Below are 19,867 nucleotides of genomic sequence, written 5' to 3'. Positions count from 1 at the left end.
CTCATCCTGTGCATTTCCTAGACTCAGCACGAGGGAGGAGGCGGGCACCCAGGGCTGGGGCAAGGACACTTGGCCAGTGTCAGTCCCGCACTGGCATGGATTGGGTATGGCATGAAACCAGAGCGACAACATATGGATGGCGAAAGGAGGGTCAAAGTGCCAAATGTTATGAAAATTCCCTTCTGTGACTATTCTATCGATCAGTCTTCATAGTATGAAAGTGTATTAAGTTTGTTAATATATATATATTAGTTCACATTACACGCTGTAATGTAATGAGGTAATAGAATTTTACTGGAGACTTTGGTATTGTTCATGCTTGAGTAAAACAAACTAAAGGACAGCCTAGCCCTGGAAATAAGGACTTTGCTTCTCAGAAGCTGAGAGCTGTCCATGGAGGATAAAGGATACCCCTGGACAACCAAGACAATGCCAGCATCCTAGCCCCTCTAACACATTACTTAAACCCTCCCAGTGTTTTCTGGTGTCATAGATAAGTGACTCTAGCAAGACTGACTCCAGGACATCTGGATCAATCGACAAGCAGCAAGAATGCTGCAGAAACATAGCTGATTTGCGAAGTTTTACTCTAGTTAGTAAACAGTAGTGTTGGTGCTAGCGATTAGTCAAATTGTGTTGTACCTGAACGTCTGAAGGGTGTAAGAACCCTGTGTGAAACCACATTTGGGGTGTCCCAATTTGGCCGGGGAACCTCACACGCATGAATAATTATTTACCCTTGTAATTCTATACTTTGCATCCTAGCCTCCCTCCTCGGTCGGCACGGGCCAGCTGCCAATTTTTGTAACATAAAAAAGGTAAAACACATGGCAGGAAGCAAGGAAAAGATGACCTCCAAACAGGGGCCAGGTACTTCCCAACAAACTGAAAGACCATCTTGCTAGGGAATAGATCAGCAAATTATTCGCTATGCCACTAAGCAGGGAGATGTCAGAGCTTGCCACTTTTGATCCTCAGGGTTCTTCTGCAAGAGCACAAGGCAGGATGGAGAACATCTCCTGCCGCGGCCAGCCCGGCCACGCTCGGTGTGGCAAAGTGGGGCAGGGGAGGAAGGAGAGAAAGCGGTGCTCCTGCCAGGGCACAGCAGCCTCTGCCGCTCGACATCACCTCCAGCTTCCCAGCAGCAGAAGGAGCTACACAGTAAAGCGAGTGGGTGCTTTCACCTGTCCATCAGCCTCCCCCGCCTCCGTGAACAGTGACCTAGAACCCACAATTGCTTTTCTCCCTTATGGATGATCCAAACTTTTGTTTAGGTATTTCAAAAATTAGGGCAGAGGAATCCTTGCAAGAATGAGCTCATTAGCTGCCTTTGTGCAAAATCCACCTGCACATAAATACCAAAATGTAACCTTTTGCTAATATTTTATACTGAACTTACTCTCTTGCTTCTTTATTATAGCAAAGCAAGTCCAGGCACTGGCTTGTCTAGAGCCTCACAGTAATTTTATAAGAAATACAGGAATAATTCTGCATTTGGAGAAACAGGGACTGGATTATAATGACACTCGGCAGAATACCGCGCCCAGCACAGCCCTCCCATCCCCATTCCTTCCAGCACACTTCAAGCTCTCTTTTTTTACAAGGATGAGAAGATACTCCTGACACTGCGAACTGAAAGAGTGCTGCCTGTCTGAATTTTGCATAAATAGTTTCCCACCACTGTTAGCATTTCACCCAAATGCGTGGCAGCGGCATAGCAGGCCTTAATATAGACAGCCCACCAGCTGCCAACAGAAATTTCAGCACTTTGTCAATTACATAAAAATAAGAGGATTTGGGCTGATCCTCCCCAAAGTTACCCTAGTAGTAACTGCTGTCTCAGTAAGACTTGCCTGCACACTAGATGGGATGGAGATGAACCTGCAAGAGCTTCAGAAAGGTGCACGGTGCCTGTTGCTTGCTTCTGGTGGTGTATGTTAGGTTTGGGACCTTGCCTGTTATCCCAATAGCTGAGCTTTGTCCCAGGAAGGTATCAATATGGGAAGGAGAAAGAGGTACATAATAGGAGAGGCTCTGGCTGTATTTGAGAGTTTCTACAGTTCCGTCCATCAGCCTGGAGTTAAGTGTCTCTTCTTTCAGGGATGTTTTTGACCCAGCACCCTGCAGCCCAGTGCTGGCAGCACACATCCTGCATGCTCATCCAGGAGAGCACATCTGCCTTTGAGATACTGAAGTATATTTAAATCACCTTCCTCAGGAAAGATGTTGTTTAAACTGCAATCAAGCCATCCAAAAATAAATAAATAATCATTTACACACTTGTGTAAACAAAGAAATGAAATGCTGCTGTGCTGCTGTTACCCCAAAAGCACGCTGTGAGCCTCTCTCCCTTCCCTGCGAGCATCGGGAAACGGAATTGAGATGAAGCACAAAACTGTCCCTGTGCTCCTGTTATACAAAGAAAATTACCTACCACCCACGCCCTGTGGAGTGGACATTAAAAGAAAACAATTACCCGCCAAAAATATTAGATTTACTCCATTTTGTTACACAGAGTGGTTTAACGGGACTTTCACTGAAAAGCAGGAAAGCTCTGGGCCTAAATCAGCGCGACGCAAGCTCTGAATTTTGATGTATGCTGTTGACTTCCCCCACACAGAGCAATTTGTAATAGCTTTGCCACGCTGTTGTTTTCAAAGCTCCTGCTACATCACAAGCATTTATTTCTGACCACAAAATTACATTTATTCAACAGAAAGCAGCTCAGGGTCTTTAAGAGGTTAACTTCTGGAGTGCTTGGCTGCTCTCCAGCCTCTGTACTAGAATCAGTGCTAACGCAACAGCACACAACAGCACCCAGGCTAGCCGTGATTAATAGAGTGCTGAATACGCTGCTTTCCACATACACACACTTTTCATTCCCTTGCTTCCATAGATCATGGACTTATCCTCAAAATATCTGACTGAAATTGAATTTGGCTTCTCTCTCAACCGTTCATTTCCTATGTTATGCAAGGTTATATCCTTTTCTGCATGAGCAGAACCAAACCAGCTGCAGCTTTTGAGAAGAAAATGTGTTTTCAATTATGAAGCTGGCCTGAATATTGAACCACAGTTCTACTGCTACTCTAATTGAGCCATCATGGAGTGAACCTACAGGAAAGAAATTGTATTAATTAGGTTTGTAAATTTAACATAAGGAAATTAAAGGGGGTTAAAAAAAAAAAAAAAAAGATGCCTATCAGCTCAGGAATACTCCTTCAAATGCAGAAGGAAAGTAGGTCTGAAGTTGTTTAGACACACACATTATTAGAGTACTCCTTCAAAGGCATGATTAGTAGTTCCAGCACACCAAACTGATTTTCAGCTTCTGTTGTCTGTACATGGAAAATTATTAAATTACTCTGCTGACCAAATTAATAGTTTAAAGAGCAATTCAGCTAAGTGGGGAGCCAGAGTGGTCTCATCAGAATGGCAATACCCTTAAAAGTACTTGCTTTGTGAGAAGAATATGAGAAATGGTTTTCACAGAAATAAAGTCCAGTGAGTTGTTTTGGAGTATGTGCCTTAAAGGGTTCTCCAAATGAGGGATTACTGCATTACTGTTGGACAGTACTGTTATGCCACATGAAAAGAATGCTAATGACCTCAGGAAATCCTTTCCCAGCCTTAAAATATCTATTTGATGACTTCACAAATACAGATTCCAACATTAGATTTCCATACCACAACTTTAGTTCTGTAAATTAACATAGCCCAAGAACATAACTTTTTTTTTTTTTTTTTAAGATTTCATGTACAAATATCCATCCACTGATGTAAACATGGTAACACACAATGACCTACACAGAACAGAGCTTATTTAGATGGCTGCTTGAAGGAGTGCCTTGCCAACTTGCAAATGATGTAAAATCATTTTATGATTGAATGATAACATTCTTTAGCCTTTTCTGATTCTGTCCTGTATTTAGCCCAGCATTATTATTATTATTATTATTATTATTATTATTATTATTATTATTCCCCTGCTCCCCCCCAAAGATTTCAAATAGAAACAACAGGAATTTTACACCTCTTAAATTAATGACTTCTAACTGTCTTACTCACAATAGCCTATTTACACCATCCAGACCTTAAATCTTCCAGGAAAGCTAGAAAAGTTACCCACAAAAATCAAAAGGACAATACCATCAGCTTTGAATCAGACACTACATTCTGTTAATTTAAAAAAACCCTGCATTCAAATTTCCATTGAAATCCTAAATAAGGAAAAAGTATTATAATAAAATTGTTCTTCAGTGATGCATTAATAGAGTCTCACATTGAACTAGGAATGCATTTTAAAATTTGTAGTATGCTAAATTCCATTTCATAATGCTTTTACTTTAACTATCATCACAAAAAATCCAGTTACTTAAAGCACCAAGATCTATACAAAAAAAGTTATTTATAACTAATGGAAACTGCATATTTGATAACTGGAATGGTTTTCATCTGAATGAACGAGATAAATATATAGGGAATACAGAATGTTCTGGTTCGGGGGGGAGGTAATTTATAAATTCATATTATACAAAGGGAAAATATGAGGGGGGAGTATCAATATCCATGCTGAAACTGAAATGAAAAATTGGCTAAAGTGACCTGTGGATTTATTTTAAAAAGTCAACTAGCCACAGGTTTACAAGCAGATGTCCCATAAAGCATGCTTGGGAGGATATTTAAATATGTGAGCTTAAGTTAACCTCTCTCCAAGTCACGTCAGGCTCACCGAGGGTACAGTTCAAGGACAGTTTAAGTCAACCTAAGCTGGCACATTCGCACTCCTCCTGCCCTTGGCTTTGCTCTCCCGGCCTCTCCCCTGCCCAGCAGGCGCCTGCAGTGAGCTGCTTCAGTGAACCAACCTGGCAGAAAACTAAGCTAGCAAAAAAGAGGAAAAAAAGAAAACTTTGTGCTCACCGTGGGATCACACTAGCAAAAGTGCTGAGGCAAGGCAGGAGGTGGGGAGCCAATTCTGAGGTAGGCAGGAACACAGCAATATCCATGTAAAGCTACTTAAATACCTTTGCTCGTTAGGGAGCTGTCTGTCCCTTCTGATCTTCTGGCCCTCCCTAGCGCCCAGAGGCCTGTGGAGCACAGTCATCCCACATGGCATTTGCAAAAGCCCGCTTCCCTTCTGAGGTAGAACTGTAATTTAGTACTACTTGGACATGCAAAAAGCACCTCCTTAGTTCTGTCACTAGGGATCAAGAAAAGCATGGGGCAATAGCAGTAGGGGTGGAGATAGAAGTCAGAGGCAAAAATGTGGTGGAGACGGTAAATAGAGAAGCTGCATCGTGCAAGAATCTTTTTTTCCTAGCCTCCGTACGAGAAACCGGTGAGAAGGTGGTGCTCCAAAGTTCAGTAATACCAGCCACAATGCCTACAGAGGTGTGAACCAGAGCACTCCTACAGCATTCCCTACCTGCTGCTTGAGGACACACTCTCTTCAGCAGAAGGGACTCTAGAAAACATCTATTTTCACTCCGTCTCTACTTACCTCTATTTACTTACTCCTGTTTTGTTTTTTTTTTTTTTAAAATATCCTAGTCTGGGGCTGAAAACAAGTCTCTGTAGTAGAAGCAGGGAACATCTTATGAGCAGATCACTCCCTATTCCTCCTTCCACCTCCCTGCTCATGTCCCAAAGCACTCGTACTGTGTGACCAAAAGGTCCCTCTGCCACCGCCTCCCAGGACATTAGATATCACCTAGCAGGTAACACGCACGCTCGTGCAAAGCAGTCCTATGGAGCTCGTGGGGTGGGTGTCCTGCCCCCAGCTATACTGCTTGCTGAGCCACCTCGGGGGAGAGCAGGAGAGGCACCTCCAGTGGATTTGAAATGGAGAAAAGCCTATATGCTTAATACAGTTTGTTCTTGAGCTACCTGGAGCATTCATCTCATGATCTTTCATAAAGTCAGCCTTAACAATAAACAGAGACCAAATCTATATACTGAACAATAAAATATAACTCAACACAACAGGCTAATATTCTTAGTATTTTGATTTGTCTCCAAAACAAGATACAGTAATTACATCTATAATCAAATACCACAATTCACAGTTTAATGTTCTGCATTTATGTAGTCAATCATGATTAGTTCAGGTTTTTTTAGGTTTCTAAAACCCTGTCTAGATTAGGGAGACTGGAATCACCGGCTAAGACATTCAGCAGCACAATCTTGTAACGTATTTGTGCTTTATTTACGTAAGAGGGGATTTCTATCAACAAATTTTTCTCTTGTAATTTGTGAGGTTGAATTTATACCAACATAAACTTCACTTTTACATTAGTGAAGCAAAACTACAGAAGAGAAGTGTGTGTGAGCTGTTTGCAACAGGCAAGATCTAATGAGAGAATCTTCCTTCACCGTAGCCAGATTTGGATTTATGATTCTTACATGATCCTCAGACATTTCCTTCATTAAAGGACAGTGCTGAAAGCACACATACACTTTTCAGTCAGTGCACTGAAACTAAAGTGAAAAGGTTTTAAGAGCACTGCAATCCACTCGGAGCAATTTTAAAGTGTAAATTTCCATTGGCAAACAGACTCACACAAGTCATTCTTTGTTCTCGCAAATTACTATTAGATATATCAAGGACAAAGTTGTCCTGTTTATTTATTTATTTCTAGCAATATTTGGGAAATTGAGCTGTAAAATAAAAAATATACTGCTTTAAACATGAGGAATATTGCCTGTTTGGGGTACATATTTAGCAGGACGTACAAGTCATCAGAAATGCAACCCTCATTACAGACAATGGGAGTTGTGCACCTAATTCCCTATGCAGACTTCTGAAAACACATTCTTGAATTTCCCTGTGCTCTGATGGGAACTGCAACAGCATAAAATCAGCCAACAACTTATAGATGGAGAAAGTAAAAAGTGTTGCTGCTTTAACACAGCTAAATTTAAGAGCAGAGCTCTACAACTTGTAACAGAGTGTGAGCTAAAACCTAAATCTACCGCCTCATGCAGGAACTGATCTTTATGAGGAGAAATATAATTTGCAAACTTCATACACGGCATTTTCCTAGAGGCAGTACAACAGCTCCCATCTGGCCCAAGCACTCACGTGAAGTGAGCGCTTCAGTGCTGTCCACAGCTAAAATGTAAAATTCTGTAATTGGCCCAGCTGCCTTTTGCTATAGAAATTCTTCAAAATAACAACAGTTGGCTTTTAAAGTTGTGATCACTCTAATCATGTGTTTCTTAGTGGAGTGGTGTGAAGAGAAATCAAAGAGCGAGCCAGCACCAGAGCTGTTAACGCTTTCTGTTGGTTTTCCAACAAACACCTGCCAACTTAAGGTTTTCCATCAAGCCCTCTAGAATACAGTGTTTTACAGCTGAAAAGATTTACAGTGAAAACTATTTGTAGTATCTTCGTATATTTGTATACGTACATTACATTGCATTCATTAAGCGTTCAAACCATCAAGTCACTGAGGCATAACGAGTTAGCGTGTGCCACCTGAGTCACTGCAACGGTAAGCTTATGCTCAGGTATGCTGAACGCAAAGTGATTTGACCCGTTTCGCTTGTCCAGCACAAAGCCAGCGTACCACACACATATCCTGCACACCGCAAAATGCAGAAGGGCTGAACCCCGGCAGTGCTCTCTGCTCAAGGGCTCCGTACCCACCCGGCCCCGCTGAAAGACTGCCAGCACACCAGACTCACGTGAAGCAATATTGAAAGCACCATGAGAAGCATAAGCTCTTACCTCTCCCTGGAAACTCTTCAGTAATGGAGCTACCTGTTTGCGCAGGTCCTAGAAGACAGAAGCAAGATACTTCATCAGAAAAAATCTGAAAGGACAAGTCATCAAGTTTTTCCTAGCACTATTTTCAGTTCTGAAATACGACAAATTCTGATCGCATTTTATGGGAGCTTTGATTAAAATAAAAGCATAACTAGAATTCATTTTGAACAAGTTTGCGTTTCCAGTCTGACATACACCTGTATCTGTTGCAAACAGTATTAATTAACAAAACTGTAGTGATGTTGGGTAAGCACTGAACGCCTCAAATCTCATAATTCAGCTGAAACACTAATGCGATCAGAAGTAAATGCCTCTATCTACCTAAACAGCAGCTACACCTCTGAACTTACGCCAAAGAAGTGTCCACAAATGGAAGCGAGGCTTAGAGAAAGATTACTTTGGACCATCATTTCAACTAAGAGTGTTGCCATTTTGTAAAAGGTCTATTTTATTTATTATTTTCTCAAGAGTGCTCTGACTTTAGCCATCAGAGAACTGGAGATAGCCACACTGAAGAAGACTGTATTATTTGTTGGTTTCTGTATAACTCAAAATTTCTTCTTCCAAATTACAACACACTTAGTGCTACAAAATTCATTAAAATACTGCCCATAGAATCACTTCAAAAGTTTATAGCATATTTTTACTTAGCAGCTAAGATAATTTAGCACAACAATGGTATATCTATCTTGCATAAAATTCTCAGTGGCTCCACTTTAAGCTGGTTTGGGTCTAATTCACTTACAAATTCTCAGAATTCTCATTATGTGCATGCCTGAAGAATAAAATCCTGTAACTTTGCAGAGGACACTGTATTATTTGTGCACAGCCAAGAAGCCGGACTCCTGTTTTTGCTGCGGTATTCCACTGACAAGGCACAAACAGCGACCTCATGGTATACTTACAGCTAGAAATAGATCTGTAAGAGGTATAAAACAGTAATACAACGCTGCCTCATTTAGGAGGGCAGCACTTGATGCGGGTTACCCAGGAAGAAGGTGGATTTCCCATCCTTGGAGATTTCCAAGGCACAGCTGACCAGACCCTAGAGTGGGTGCTAAAGACCCATTTTTAGGGCCAGGTGGGATCTAGTCAGCCTCTGGACGTCCCCTCCAACCAAGAGTCCTATGATGCTCTGAGAATACTGCTCACAGCTGGGACAGTCATGAACTGCTTGAGTAACCATGAAATCTTCCTAGCTTCACACAGGCCACAGTCCCTTAGCTACCCTGAACCACATGCAAGAGGTCATAAAGAGGTCTTTGAAGTATTTTCTCTATATAAAAAGGGTCTGTTGGAGCCTTGGGCCTTTCAGAAAAGACGGTGACCTTAAAAAGTTGGGAAATTCTCTGTTCCAATGCATTTACTTTTACATCTAGAGTCATGCAACATATTGGACATTAAACCACTCACCAAAACACCCTTAGCTCTGGATTTAATCTGATTTTCCTGATGGAAAAGTAGGCTTTTGAGGGAAGTGATTTTTGTCATTTAAATGACAAGTCATGCAGAGAGTTGGAGTATCAGGAGTTCTCCCACTCCCTGAGAAATGGCTTAGGGGGCCAAACACAAATGAAGCTATCAAAGACAAATGATCAGCCACATTTCACTTCTTACATGGTTACTGCACTAACATACAGCTAATCCCTATCAAGTTGAGGATAGTGTTGCAGCTTTATAAGCTCCCTCTTCGGCGCCAAACCAAACGACGCTTCTGTTCTTTGACCAAGTCAAGTCACCTAACTGTTTCCTGATATTTTCTGCTGTCTGTTTTAGGACAGAAAAAGGTTAGATACCGTCCTTGTATATCACAAACAGCTACAAATTACACCTCTACCAAAGCAAACTGGCAGGTTCAGCAGCTTTTCCCCACTTCGTGACTACTCTGGGAGACCAGAGGGCTGTGCACGTTTTATAACATGTTTTCTTTGTAACCTGATGACGATGACATTGAAGAAAGTAACAATAACCATCGATGGCAAAATAAATGCCCACGTTCAGGGCCAAAATCCAGCATGATGGGTTTTAATGCACAGTGAAATTACAAACAGGGACAACAGATTTACAGTCAGGATACTGGCCCCCTTTTAAACTTTATAAAATCAGGAAAAATTATACCATCCAAGCAAAGCAACATTTCTTGAAATAAAAATCTCAGCTGGTAGGAAATCATCAGTTTTAGGGCTTCGGTCCCTGGTATTGCCTCCGAATTTACTGACTAGTTTGGTGCCAGCCAGCCAACTGATGTCAAAACTGAAAGCAGAAATACAGGAGATCTAATTCCAGACCGGCCCCAAGTCTCTCGCTTGCACAGCTCTCAAGAGCAGGGCATTATTCCCACTGCCTAAGCACATGGCGTAAGCATCAGAAATCACCCTAGGTACATCGGCAGATGACAAAGCACCGCAATGGCATTCAGTGAAATAAAGCATGGTCAGCTCTGGAGGCAGGAGAACGTAAGCCCTGCTCCTCTGTGTGTGTGTGGCGAGCTCTAGCCAAGAGCCTGCTATTGAACTGCGTCCTCTGGCACGTCCTAACTTTTGAAAGACAGGATTTACGGCACTTTTTATTTCATGATATAAACTATGTCAGGACTGTGCCTTCATATTCATCTTTGATAATGAGAGATGTGGTTGTTGGTTGTTTATAGAGGATAGATGAGGGAGAAAAGCGGGGGGGTGGGGGGAGGAATAGAATGGGCATCCCAAAGCCAAGAAAACAGTTGGTCAAGCTGTCAAAAAGGAAGAAAAGCTTTCAAGTATAAAATCTGATTCCTACACATCCTTCATTTAGCAAATTCAGGATGCTAAACACTCATCCCAGCAATCAAAACGTTACCAAGCACAATTCGTGCCATAATGGGAAAACGTGTTGTGCTTGATTTAGACAGCAGCTTTTGTTGTTGGTAAAACTGTTTTTAAAACATTTCATGATAGAGGAGAATGCAGCTCAAAGTGATTCAGTCCCACTGGCAAGCAATCGGTTATACCACAGTAATCAATCTGGGGCAATCCTGGGACACGCTGATCATTAGAGCACACGCTTTAATAGGATAAAATGCTTTGACAACTTGAAATCTTAGCAATAACTTGAAATCTGTTGCAGGTGAACAATAGGGACAGAACATCCCACTTCCATTATCTTCACAGAGCAAACAGTCTAAGAAAAGTAACTGCAAGGAATTTGCTCCTGTATTTTAAATGTAACCAAATATGCCATGCAGGTCAGTGGATAAGTGGCACACACCATAACAAAAGATACAAACGCCTTCTTCACATCATTTTTTGTTTTCTCCCCTCTCTTCCTGCCCCCCTTGGAACGAGTCTGTAGGCTACTTTTATAATTCCTTCCTTGGCTAAACAGCATCAAAACTTTAGACAGCTCCCAACAAAAGGGAAGTAAAAATAAACAGGCACAAGTCAGGAATACATATGCCTCGAGCCACCAGCTAAAACTCTGCTGGTGAGATTTATTTTTGGCTGTTTGGAAAAATTCCTCATCAGACTTTGTCTCAAAATATTACACGAACATCAAATAGAATTTTACCTTCTTTGCCCTAAACTGAACAGCAAGAAGGACGTTCAGTTCAGACCCGGGGGAATCTGTAATGTTGGTTAGCAAGGACACCATATGATTTATTATCTGTTTAAAGTGTAGTGGCCTTTACTGCCTGCACTGTGATCAAAACAGGAAAAGCAACCAACTCCAGCACTCGCATGCAGCTAGCAAATCATTGCGATCAAGCAGAACAGCTAAAAAGGGTACATGCAATTGAACATTAAAACAAATGATAATTTATCAACACAAATGCATTGAAATATTCGAGTACTCCTATACAATCACATTATTAGCCTATTTTTCCATGCCATCTAAATGTGCACGTTCTCTCTCTCTCTCTCTCTGGATGATTTATCAGGGTAGAGCATTTTTCTGAAACAGGCTCTATCACAGACAAACTCAATATCTGAAGTAGAGACTATGAATTAGGATGCTGTATCATTATCTGAATCAAATCTGATAGCTGAAAGCTAATATAGCATTTTTCCTTTACAAGAGTATAAACAACGAGTTTATATTTTGATCAAGTAGCTACACAATGAAATCTGAATCCAAATAATTTTTAACTCCCTTTCCATTCTCATTAAAAACTCCTCTATGGAAAATAAACCGAGAATAAATCTATAGTAAAAACCTGGGCAACAAATGCATCTTTCTGACAACTAAACTACATTATTTATCTATCACTATCTTAATACACTGTGTACAGTACAAAGGACATATGAATGGTCAGGCTACCAACACTGTATTTGTAATTTACTTGAGGTCTGAAGCTACACAGCACCTTCTGATCTCCTCGCAGACTGCTCCGTCTCATTTGCCTCCAAAATGCTTATCTCCAAATGTCACAACATGAGCCCTATGACCCTGGTTTGATAAAGTGGTCGAGCAAGGCTAAGCTTGACTTATACACCTTTATCATCTACAGAAGTATTGTGCTCTTGTAAAATAAAACAAAACAAAAAAACGGGCAAACGTTCTATCGTATTCCTCCTGCGCCTCATTTCCTATGATTTGTTCTATATATCGTCTACTCGAGACACGCATTGGCTGCTGAATGTCACAATGTCTGGCAGAGAAATCATAATGAGAAGCAGCCCACTTGTATCAGCATCGGTGACATCATTAGTTCAGCTGTCACAACCTATTTTTGAGCTGCCTTATCACCAGCGAGATGCTACGGCTTTCCTGCCATCTTACCCTTTCGCATTTCCTTCCTTGTTAGCCCACACGTAATAAGGAACTTAGAAGTGGCCCCGCGCTCAGAATTGGCAAGGCTGAACATCGTGACTCCAGATACTTTCTCATAAGAACTTAAGGGAAAAAAAAAGAGAAAGAAAAAAAAAACAAACAAAACCAAAACACGAAGAAAAAAACAACCCAGAACAAAACACAATACATATTGATTGTGCGGGAAGGTATTTGTCAGTTCAATCAACATATAAAGAAGAAATAGCACGGCCTCAAGAGGAGCTCTCATGTCAAAAACTGGCAGCCAGGTTTAAGCCCCTCTTTCAAGAGGCAGTGTGCTGGTATGAGGGATATGTGTTTCTTGTGACTGGGAGGATGTTTATCTGCGTGCCCTCACAGGCAGGGCTCCACACGCTTTGTCCACACAGCTATTATCTCGATAATGTTGTTGAGCTTCTCTTTCATACAAATATAGCTGAAAGGGGGACAGGTAAAAAGCAGCCAAGCATGAAGGATTTGGGAAGAAAGCTGGCATCAACTTCCGAGGTGTGTTTCATTATTATATACTTCAAGGACACAACTGGTCACTGTGAAACACAGAAATCAGTAAGTTAACTGTAATTAGTAGTAAGCAGTTCTGCTGGTTAATTAGAGAGAGCCAGCATGCTTCACCCTGCTATGGGGAAACTGGTGAACAAGTTGGGATCACTCAATCAGATACTCACCTACCAATACACAAGTTTTAAATATTATTTCTTTGCACCCCACAATTCTGAAAAAATCCAGAATATGCAATTTTTCCACTGGAGTTCCTGGGCACATGTGATTGGAGGCGTACTAAGGAAAACATTTAAGTCTTTATGTTTAATTAGTTCCAGCAAGCTCCACTTTGCTTTGCTCTAAAAGATATGAAACTGAAATCCCAGATAGTTGTCCAAACAGGTATTATACAGTAGCTTAGATGACTTGTTTAATTCCTAAAATATAAGACAAATTAAATCATACGAGCAAACAATTTATTGCTCAATTTACACTACGATTTAATGAGATATAAAACCTCTTATTGCTTAAGGCTGCTGAAGTATTTACTTGAAATCTGATCATTAAAGAATGAATCATGATGTTATCAATTTTCTATGATATTTTTAGTTATTTTAATACACTAACATGCCAGTATTTTCTCTGTATAAAAAAATCTTTTAAAGTTACATTTATAGATATGTTTCAACCTAGCACAATGATAAATAAAAAATCTTGATTTACAGTAGCAAAATGTACACCACAGTACTTTCTGAAATATTTCAGCTCACAGATCTTGTGCAAATTCCATTAGCTTTAATTATTTATTAGCAGTAGATTTAGATTACTGTTCTTGACCTATTTTTCAGTGTATGGACCCACCCAGCAAGAAGTGAAAATATATTCCATTTGTGAAAGGCTGATTTAGTGAGAGCAGACTTTAGCTTAAAGTAGAATATTAAGCAAAAACACATGCATTGTAATTCAGGGGGAGAAGCTTGCACTTCAGAAAGGTTACGAAGCGGGGCATAACCAGCCTACAGAATAAACACTAAAAGAGATTCCTTGAAAAGAGATGGAATTTTTGCTGTTTAACCACCTCAGACCATTTTGCAAAACTGCAGCCACATGATAATCCCAGAAGGAAGTGAGCCTCGACAGCAGACATACAGAGAAGTTTCAAGACTTTCTTTGTGGAACTACCCTTGTTCCTACCAAACTGTAGGCCACGTGGGTCCTAATAAGCCACGGGGAAACGGGTCTAGAGTGAGCAAGCATTTTGGGGCTGGTCCTGTGGTCCCTTTCACTGGCGAAGAGGCAAACCGTGTTCTTCCTGGGCATGAGAAAAATGGAGCATCTGTGAAGGTGCCTACTTGCCACGTTTCCTTGGGTCTGGGACTGGCTCTTTACTTTCAATGGAACGACTCACTTGCGCGAGTCTTAATGGAATCCTCTTATAGCTTCTTCCAAGTTAAAATAAACAAAAAGCTAACAAGTTTACTCTGTGCCTATGCAGCAACGTATAAACAGACTGGTTACCTTCACGACTGTTTAAAAAATCAACTGTGCGAAAGAAGAACTGTTGCACCCATATATATGTATGTATGTGTATATATATATATACACACACATATACTATATATAATAGAAAAAGAATTTTTTAACAAGCTTTACAAATTAGTGAACTGTGCTTTTTAGAATCATGTTAAAACCTTGCAGTCATTTATAAAACAGCAAGTTAACATTGGCTAGAAAAGACATTGAACAGAAACAATTCAGAACTTAAAAACTAGAGTTGCTAGGAAACAAAAAAATTAATTCAAACAAAAATGATTCAGGTAGAGCTTTGGAAGGAGCAAATTCTAACGAAATGAAAGCCTGGTCACTAAAATTGGGGGGGGGGGGTGCGGGGGGGGGGGGGATGACGACAGCTTATTTAACAGCTCACCAATACACGCAGAAAATCAAGCATGATTTTTAACAAACGTATTAATTTAAAAGGCAACATACTGGCTAATGGCCCTGTGGAGAGTTTTCCTCCTGCTAAGTTTGTCCTGCTTTCTTGTTAAACCCTGTAGCCCCTGCTGAAGGCTGCAGGCCACACCAAACATGCCACGACAGACCCTTGTCATGGGAAAAACCACACGTCTGTATCATCCCAGGTCAGCAAAACTACTTATTTATGTAATGAAAAACCATTTCATTAGCCTAATAACTATTTCAGAATCTTTGAAACGCGCTATTCTTGCCAGCAGGATAACCACGTGTCAGCAAAACCCAGGAATCGCCATTCTTAGGGCTTAGGCCAGTATCTCTGCATATACAAAAGATAATTACTTGGTACTGAGCTTTGTTAAGTACCTGCAGATTTTATTAGATGAGTATGCCTGTCCAAAGCAAACTGACTGCTTAGCTGTGCATCCCAATAACCAGCCTCACGTACATTTGTCAAGTTTTAACCAGAACTGCTCTGTCCCTCCAAAAACTCCACGTCGTTCCACAAGCTCTCTGCCCCTGCAATTGAGGTTTCTAGTGAAAAAGATCCTTAACGCTCCTCCCAAATCACATCCTGCAGGATCGCTTTCTCCATCCACTGCAGTGCTCTCATTTTCCACTTTGAAAGTCTATAGAGAAAGAGTTCACAATGCTTCCCTGATTATTCAGAATTACAGCCTGCAGAACAGAGGTTTCTCTTCAGTGTAAAATGGGGAACTTCTGAAAAAAGGTAATTATTATGAGTCTTAAAAAATTAACGCATCTAATGAGAAGCTAATGACATGGGCCATGACTCTGCAGAAAATGCATCTAAGTACTGTGGTCCAGTTAACAACACCAGTTCAAACACAGACTAATGCTTCACATGGTGGATTTAAAAAGAAGAATATTTAATGTGAAACCATAATTGCGCCTGTAATTTTCCATATTCCCTCCACCACAAGCAGAGCTATGTCTGAATCAGTGTGCACCCTACTTCAGCGCTCAGTCTCGCCTTCTTGGATGATGAAATCAGAAACCTGGGTGCCGCCTGGCAGCACCGCGCTCATGAGATTTGGATTTCTCTGCAGTCTCAAGGAAAGGATGGGTAGGACGATTCAGAAATCATTAATTTCAATGTGCAGTTTTATTTAGGAAAAGTGAGAGTATTAAAAAGCATTCATGTTTTAAAACCTGTTATTGGTCAAGTGGAAAGATTGCCAAAATACAAGCATCTTGCTTTAAAGTCAGGTTAAGTTTCCAAGAATAATTATTCTGTGTGAAATACCATAATGAGGAACCAGGCTTCATCCGCACAGACCCTTACAGGCTATACGTAAATTAGGGGAGGGAGGGCCAGTCTGTGCATTGCCGAGACATCAGATATTGCAAAATTGTTTTCCCTACTTATCTTCTAAATACAGGTTAAAAATATAGCTGTGAGCAGACCACGTATTAATCATACTCTGACATACCTGCATGTAAGGTGTATTTACTGATTTATATCATTATAGTCAGCCTTTTTCTATGATTCCAGTGCAAGAAAATCCAATACTAAGCAATCCTCTAATAATCTTTTTATAAGATTTGCTCACTTAATCTTGATCCTGACCATTCAGTTTTATTCAAAAGCCAGTTGCTCCTACAGAAAACAAGTTGTTTCACGAGGGTCAGAGCAAAAAGCCTGCTGTCCTGCAAATCCATGTCCTACATTTGCTAAAACTCTCGCGACCGTCATCTTTGCTATCTTTATGTTCTTTGCAACCTCTTCTATGCAGGGAGTCACTGGCTAGTCACCTACTACAGCTCGCGGGTTACCATGCCTTTAGCAGGCATCACCCTTTAAATGCAGCTAAAGTAATTAACTTCAGATTCCTACGAAGATGAGAAATTCGAAGAAAAAAAAAAAATTGACAACCTCGAAAACATCAGGATATAGACCCAAAGGGTTTACGACATCTAATTTAGCATACCTGGTAAAAACACCTCAAAATTAATATAACTGTCATCCTCCTGACCTAAATAAAAAAATACAGCACAGATCTTTTCATGTTGCTTCAGTAAGTGAAGCAATTCAGGGAAAACAAACTTTCGGTGCCCTTACGCTTCCTGGCAAAATTCCTACTGAAACACACTCAGGCCTATAATGCATATGCTTTGGTAGCACACAGTAGATATAGATGAACCATGAAGATGAAAGAAAGCAAAATCTCACTACAGACATTCAATACATTTACTGTTTGTTAGTTGAACTTAAGAAATAAAAAACCCACATAAAGCGCTTTTGAGCAGCAGCATCTTCTCACAACTGCAATATCTAGTGTCTCAGCTGGGACTAATTCCCAAATACATGTGCTGAACTGTGAACTGTTCCAGTATGGGGGGGGGCGGGGAGGAGAAAGATAAAAAGATCAGGAAAAGAAACCCAGAGGACTGAAGATTAAAAAAGGAGAGACAGAAAGACAGAGACAGAGCAAGCGCAGAGTTTGTCATTTCTGTGCACTTTTTTCCCCATCGTTAAAGGCATGCGAGCCTAGCACTGAATCACAATGAGCTCAATAGCAGATTAAAATGAGACATACTTGTATAATAATAAATCAACAGAATTAATACAAGCTTATCTTCTACTAACTTAGAAGGGGAGGTGACAAATTGCACTTAAGGAAAAATAGTTTTACTGTTGCTAGCATAAGCTGAGCATCTATAGGAAACTGCTAAATTTAGAAAGCCAGCTTTTGATGATAGCAACGGAAATTAATTCAAGTTTTTGTGTGTGTGTGGTGGTTTTTTTTTTTTTTTGAAGAGCTCTAGAATGTTACTCATCTTCTTGAAACTCTTACCAAAAGTAGAGACTTCATAATGCACTATCCTCCCTGCCTACTCCCTCCTACTCTTCCCCCTTAAAAAGGCAGAATTGCTCCTTTGGGCTACAGCAATTTAGGAACTTAATGCAGTTTAACAAATTCCCTGTCTCTTGGCTGGAGCTGTTTGGCTCTGACAGATGAATCAGAGAAGCCCATAAACGTCTGGAGGATTTGTGCAGACTTTTTCTTGTATGACTATATATGGCAACTACAGATCAAGTTATCTACAATAATTTTAACCTAACCTTCAAACTTTTTACCTTATTCCTATCTTTGTGGCAAACTTCCTTGATCTGCAGTACCGCTAAATTAGACATAAACTGGCAACTACTTTTCTCAAAAGCATTTTCCTACTCTTTACAAGGCGGTAAAAATACTTGAATTAAGATACACTTAAGTGAAAATTAACTTTTGTTAACAACTTGTGCTTCTCAGAAATACATTTCTACATTTACACTATTCTACTATTATTGAAGACATGCACCTCGCCAGACAGCAGATGTTTTCCATTACTGCTTACCTGAAGTATCGGTTAACACCAAGTGTCATGAGAAGTCTAGCACAAACTGGTAAAAGAAGTGAAATCTGCACTCAAAAAAAAGAGGCGAGGTCAAAACTCACTGACTGATGTACGCAGAGACTTATAAAGGAATTCCAACAATGCCTGCAACACCCTTTAATCCAGAAAAATACTCTAACTTCTTGCAATCACCATCTTTTATACATAGGATAATTTTTACAAGGTGCTTAAACAAATACATCAGAAACAACATTGAAGACTTCTTTTAGCTGGATCAAAAAACTTCTCTGCATCCAAAGCAAAGGGTACACCAAGTTCAGGTGACTTCTTTAAGCTAAGTATTCCTAACACACCTCAAAATGGACATCAAATGCCACTGAGCATCCAAAATCCAAAATGCATAAGATTACAGCTCCTCAAACCCAGGAGTGAAACCTGGGTAAACAAACTTAAAAGACTGCAAGTAAATATTGAGTTTCGTAGGCACAAGGGAATAACAGGAGAGTTATGACAGACAGAGGAGACGGTACCACCTAGAAGAGCTCAGGTGAGGAGCCACGTGAAGAAACATTTATTTAGAAACATCTTTATTAAACAATTTTCTTTGAAGTCTGTTATAAAGAAAATACACATGCACAAAAATATTTTCAGAAAAAAATTCACCACTAACCTCCAAAAAAGAAAACCAATCGACAACACTGTCACAGTGCAACAGCATAGTACTCGGTGAGAAACCGAACACAAACCCCTGACGGTTTTGGGGACACGTCCACAACAGCACAGAGCTGGTACCTGCAGCTCTCTGCTCTCCCAGGAGTTGCATATGGAAATAATATCACAAATAATAGATTAGCTTATAGGTACAGTTGTTATTTACTGTACTTGTTTCAATTCCTCTCTCTTTATATATAATCATATTTGATGGCTAAGATTGTACAGCATTTAAAATCTAGAAGGTGTTTCCCAGGGAAAGATGTGGTCCTGAGTGAGGAGATGGCATCCTCCTCTCTCAGAAATTCAAGATTTTATTATTGTTTTATTTTCCAATGCCTAGTAATCTGTTGATTCCCTGACCTTCATGTTCAGAGTCACAAGAAATACAACAGTGATGGGAAAAAAAAAAAAAAAAAAAAATCCCAACAAACCCCAAACTTAAAACACTTTGGGGTTTCAGTGGTGTTTGTAGGCCCGCTGACAACACCTGAGTGAAGACTGCTCACAGGGCTCCCACAGAAAAGTTAAGACACTCCTACCGAGCTGTTAAACTCCGTGATGGTTCTTGCACATTTTCAGTACCTTACTAATTTTGATGAAAGTTCTGAAATTCTACTTCTCCTCTGGCTGGCCTGAAAAAACATTAGCAAGAAATAATCCTGTGGCATAGCCCCCTTCCGAAATACCAGAAGGGCTTGCTTTTAAATATTATTTAAAGCAAAGATCCACAGCCAGCCTCTTCCTGTGCAAGATGCATAC

The 19,867-nt window shown here is 40.4% G+C and overlaps 1 protein-coding gene across 5 annotated transcripts in view; it reads right to left on the bottom strand.

The window, feature by feature from the left end:
• The window catches only part of CUX1 (cut like homeobox 1), a 282,207-nt gene that overhangs the window by 161,679 nt on the left and 100,661 nt on the right, over positions 1-19,867 (bottom strand). For all 5 annotated transcript variants that reach the window (XM_082328024.1, XM_082328020.1, XM_082328021.1 and 2 more), the window contains exon 3: positions 7,730-7,777. In XM_082328024.1, the coding sequence (XP_082184150.1) occupies positions 7,730-7,777 (48 nt within the window). The remainder of the gene's footprint in view (positions 1-7,729; positions 7,778-19,867) is intronic.

Source organism: Platalea leucorodia, assembly GCF_965183815.1.
Source record: "Platalea leucorodia genome assembly, chromosome: 16".
NCBI classification, from domain to species: Eukaryota; Metazoa; Chordata; class Aves; order Pelecaniformes; family Threskiornithidae; genus Platalea; species Platalea leucorodia.
Note: the sequence above shows the minus strand (reverse complement) of the source record. Positions and strands in the feature narration are given on the sequence as shown.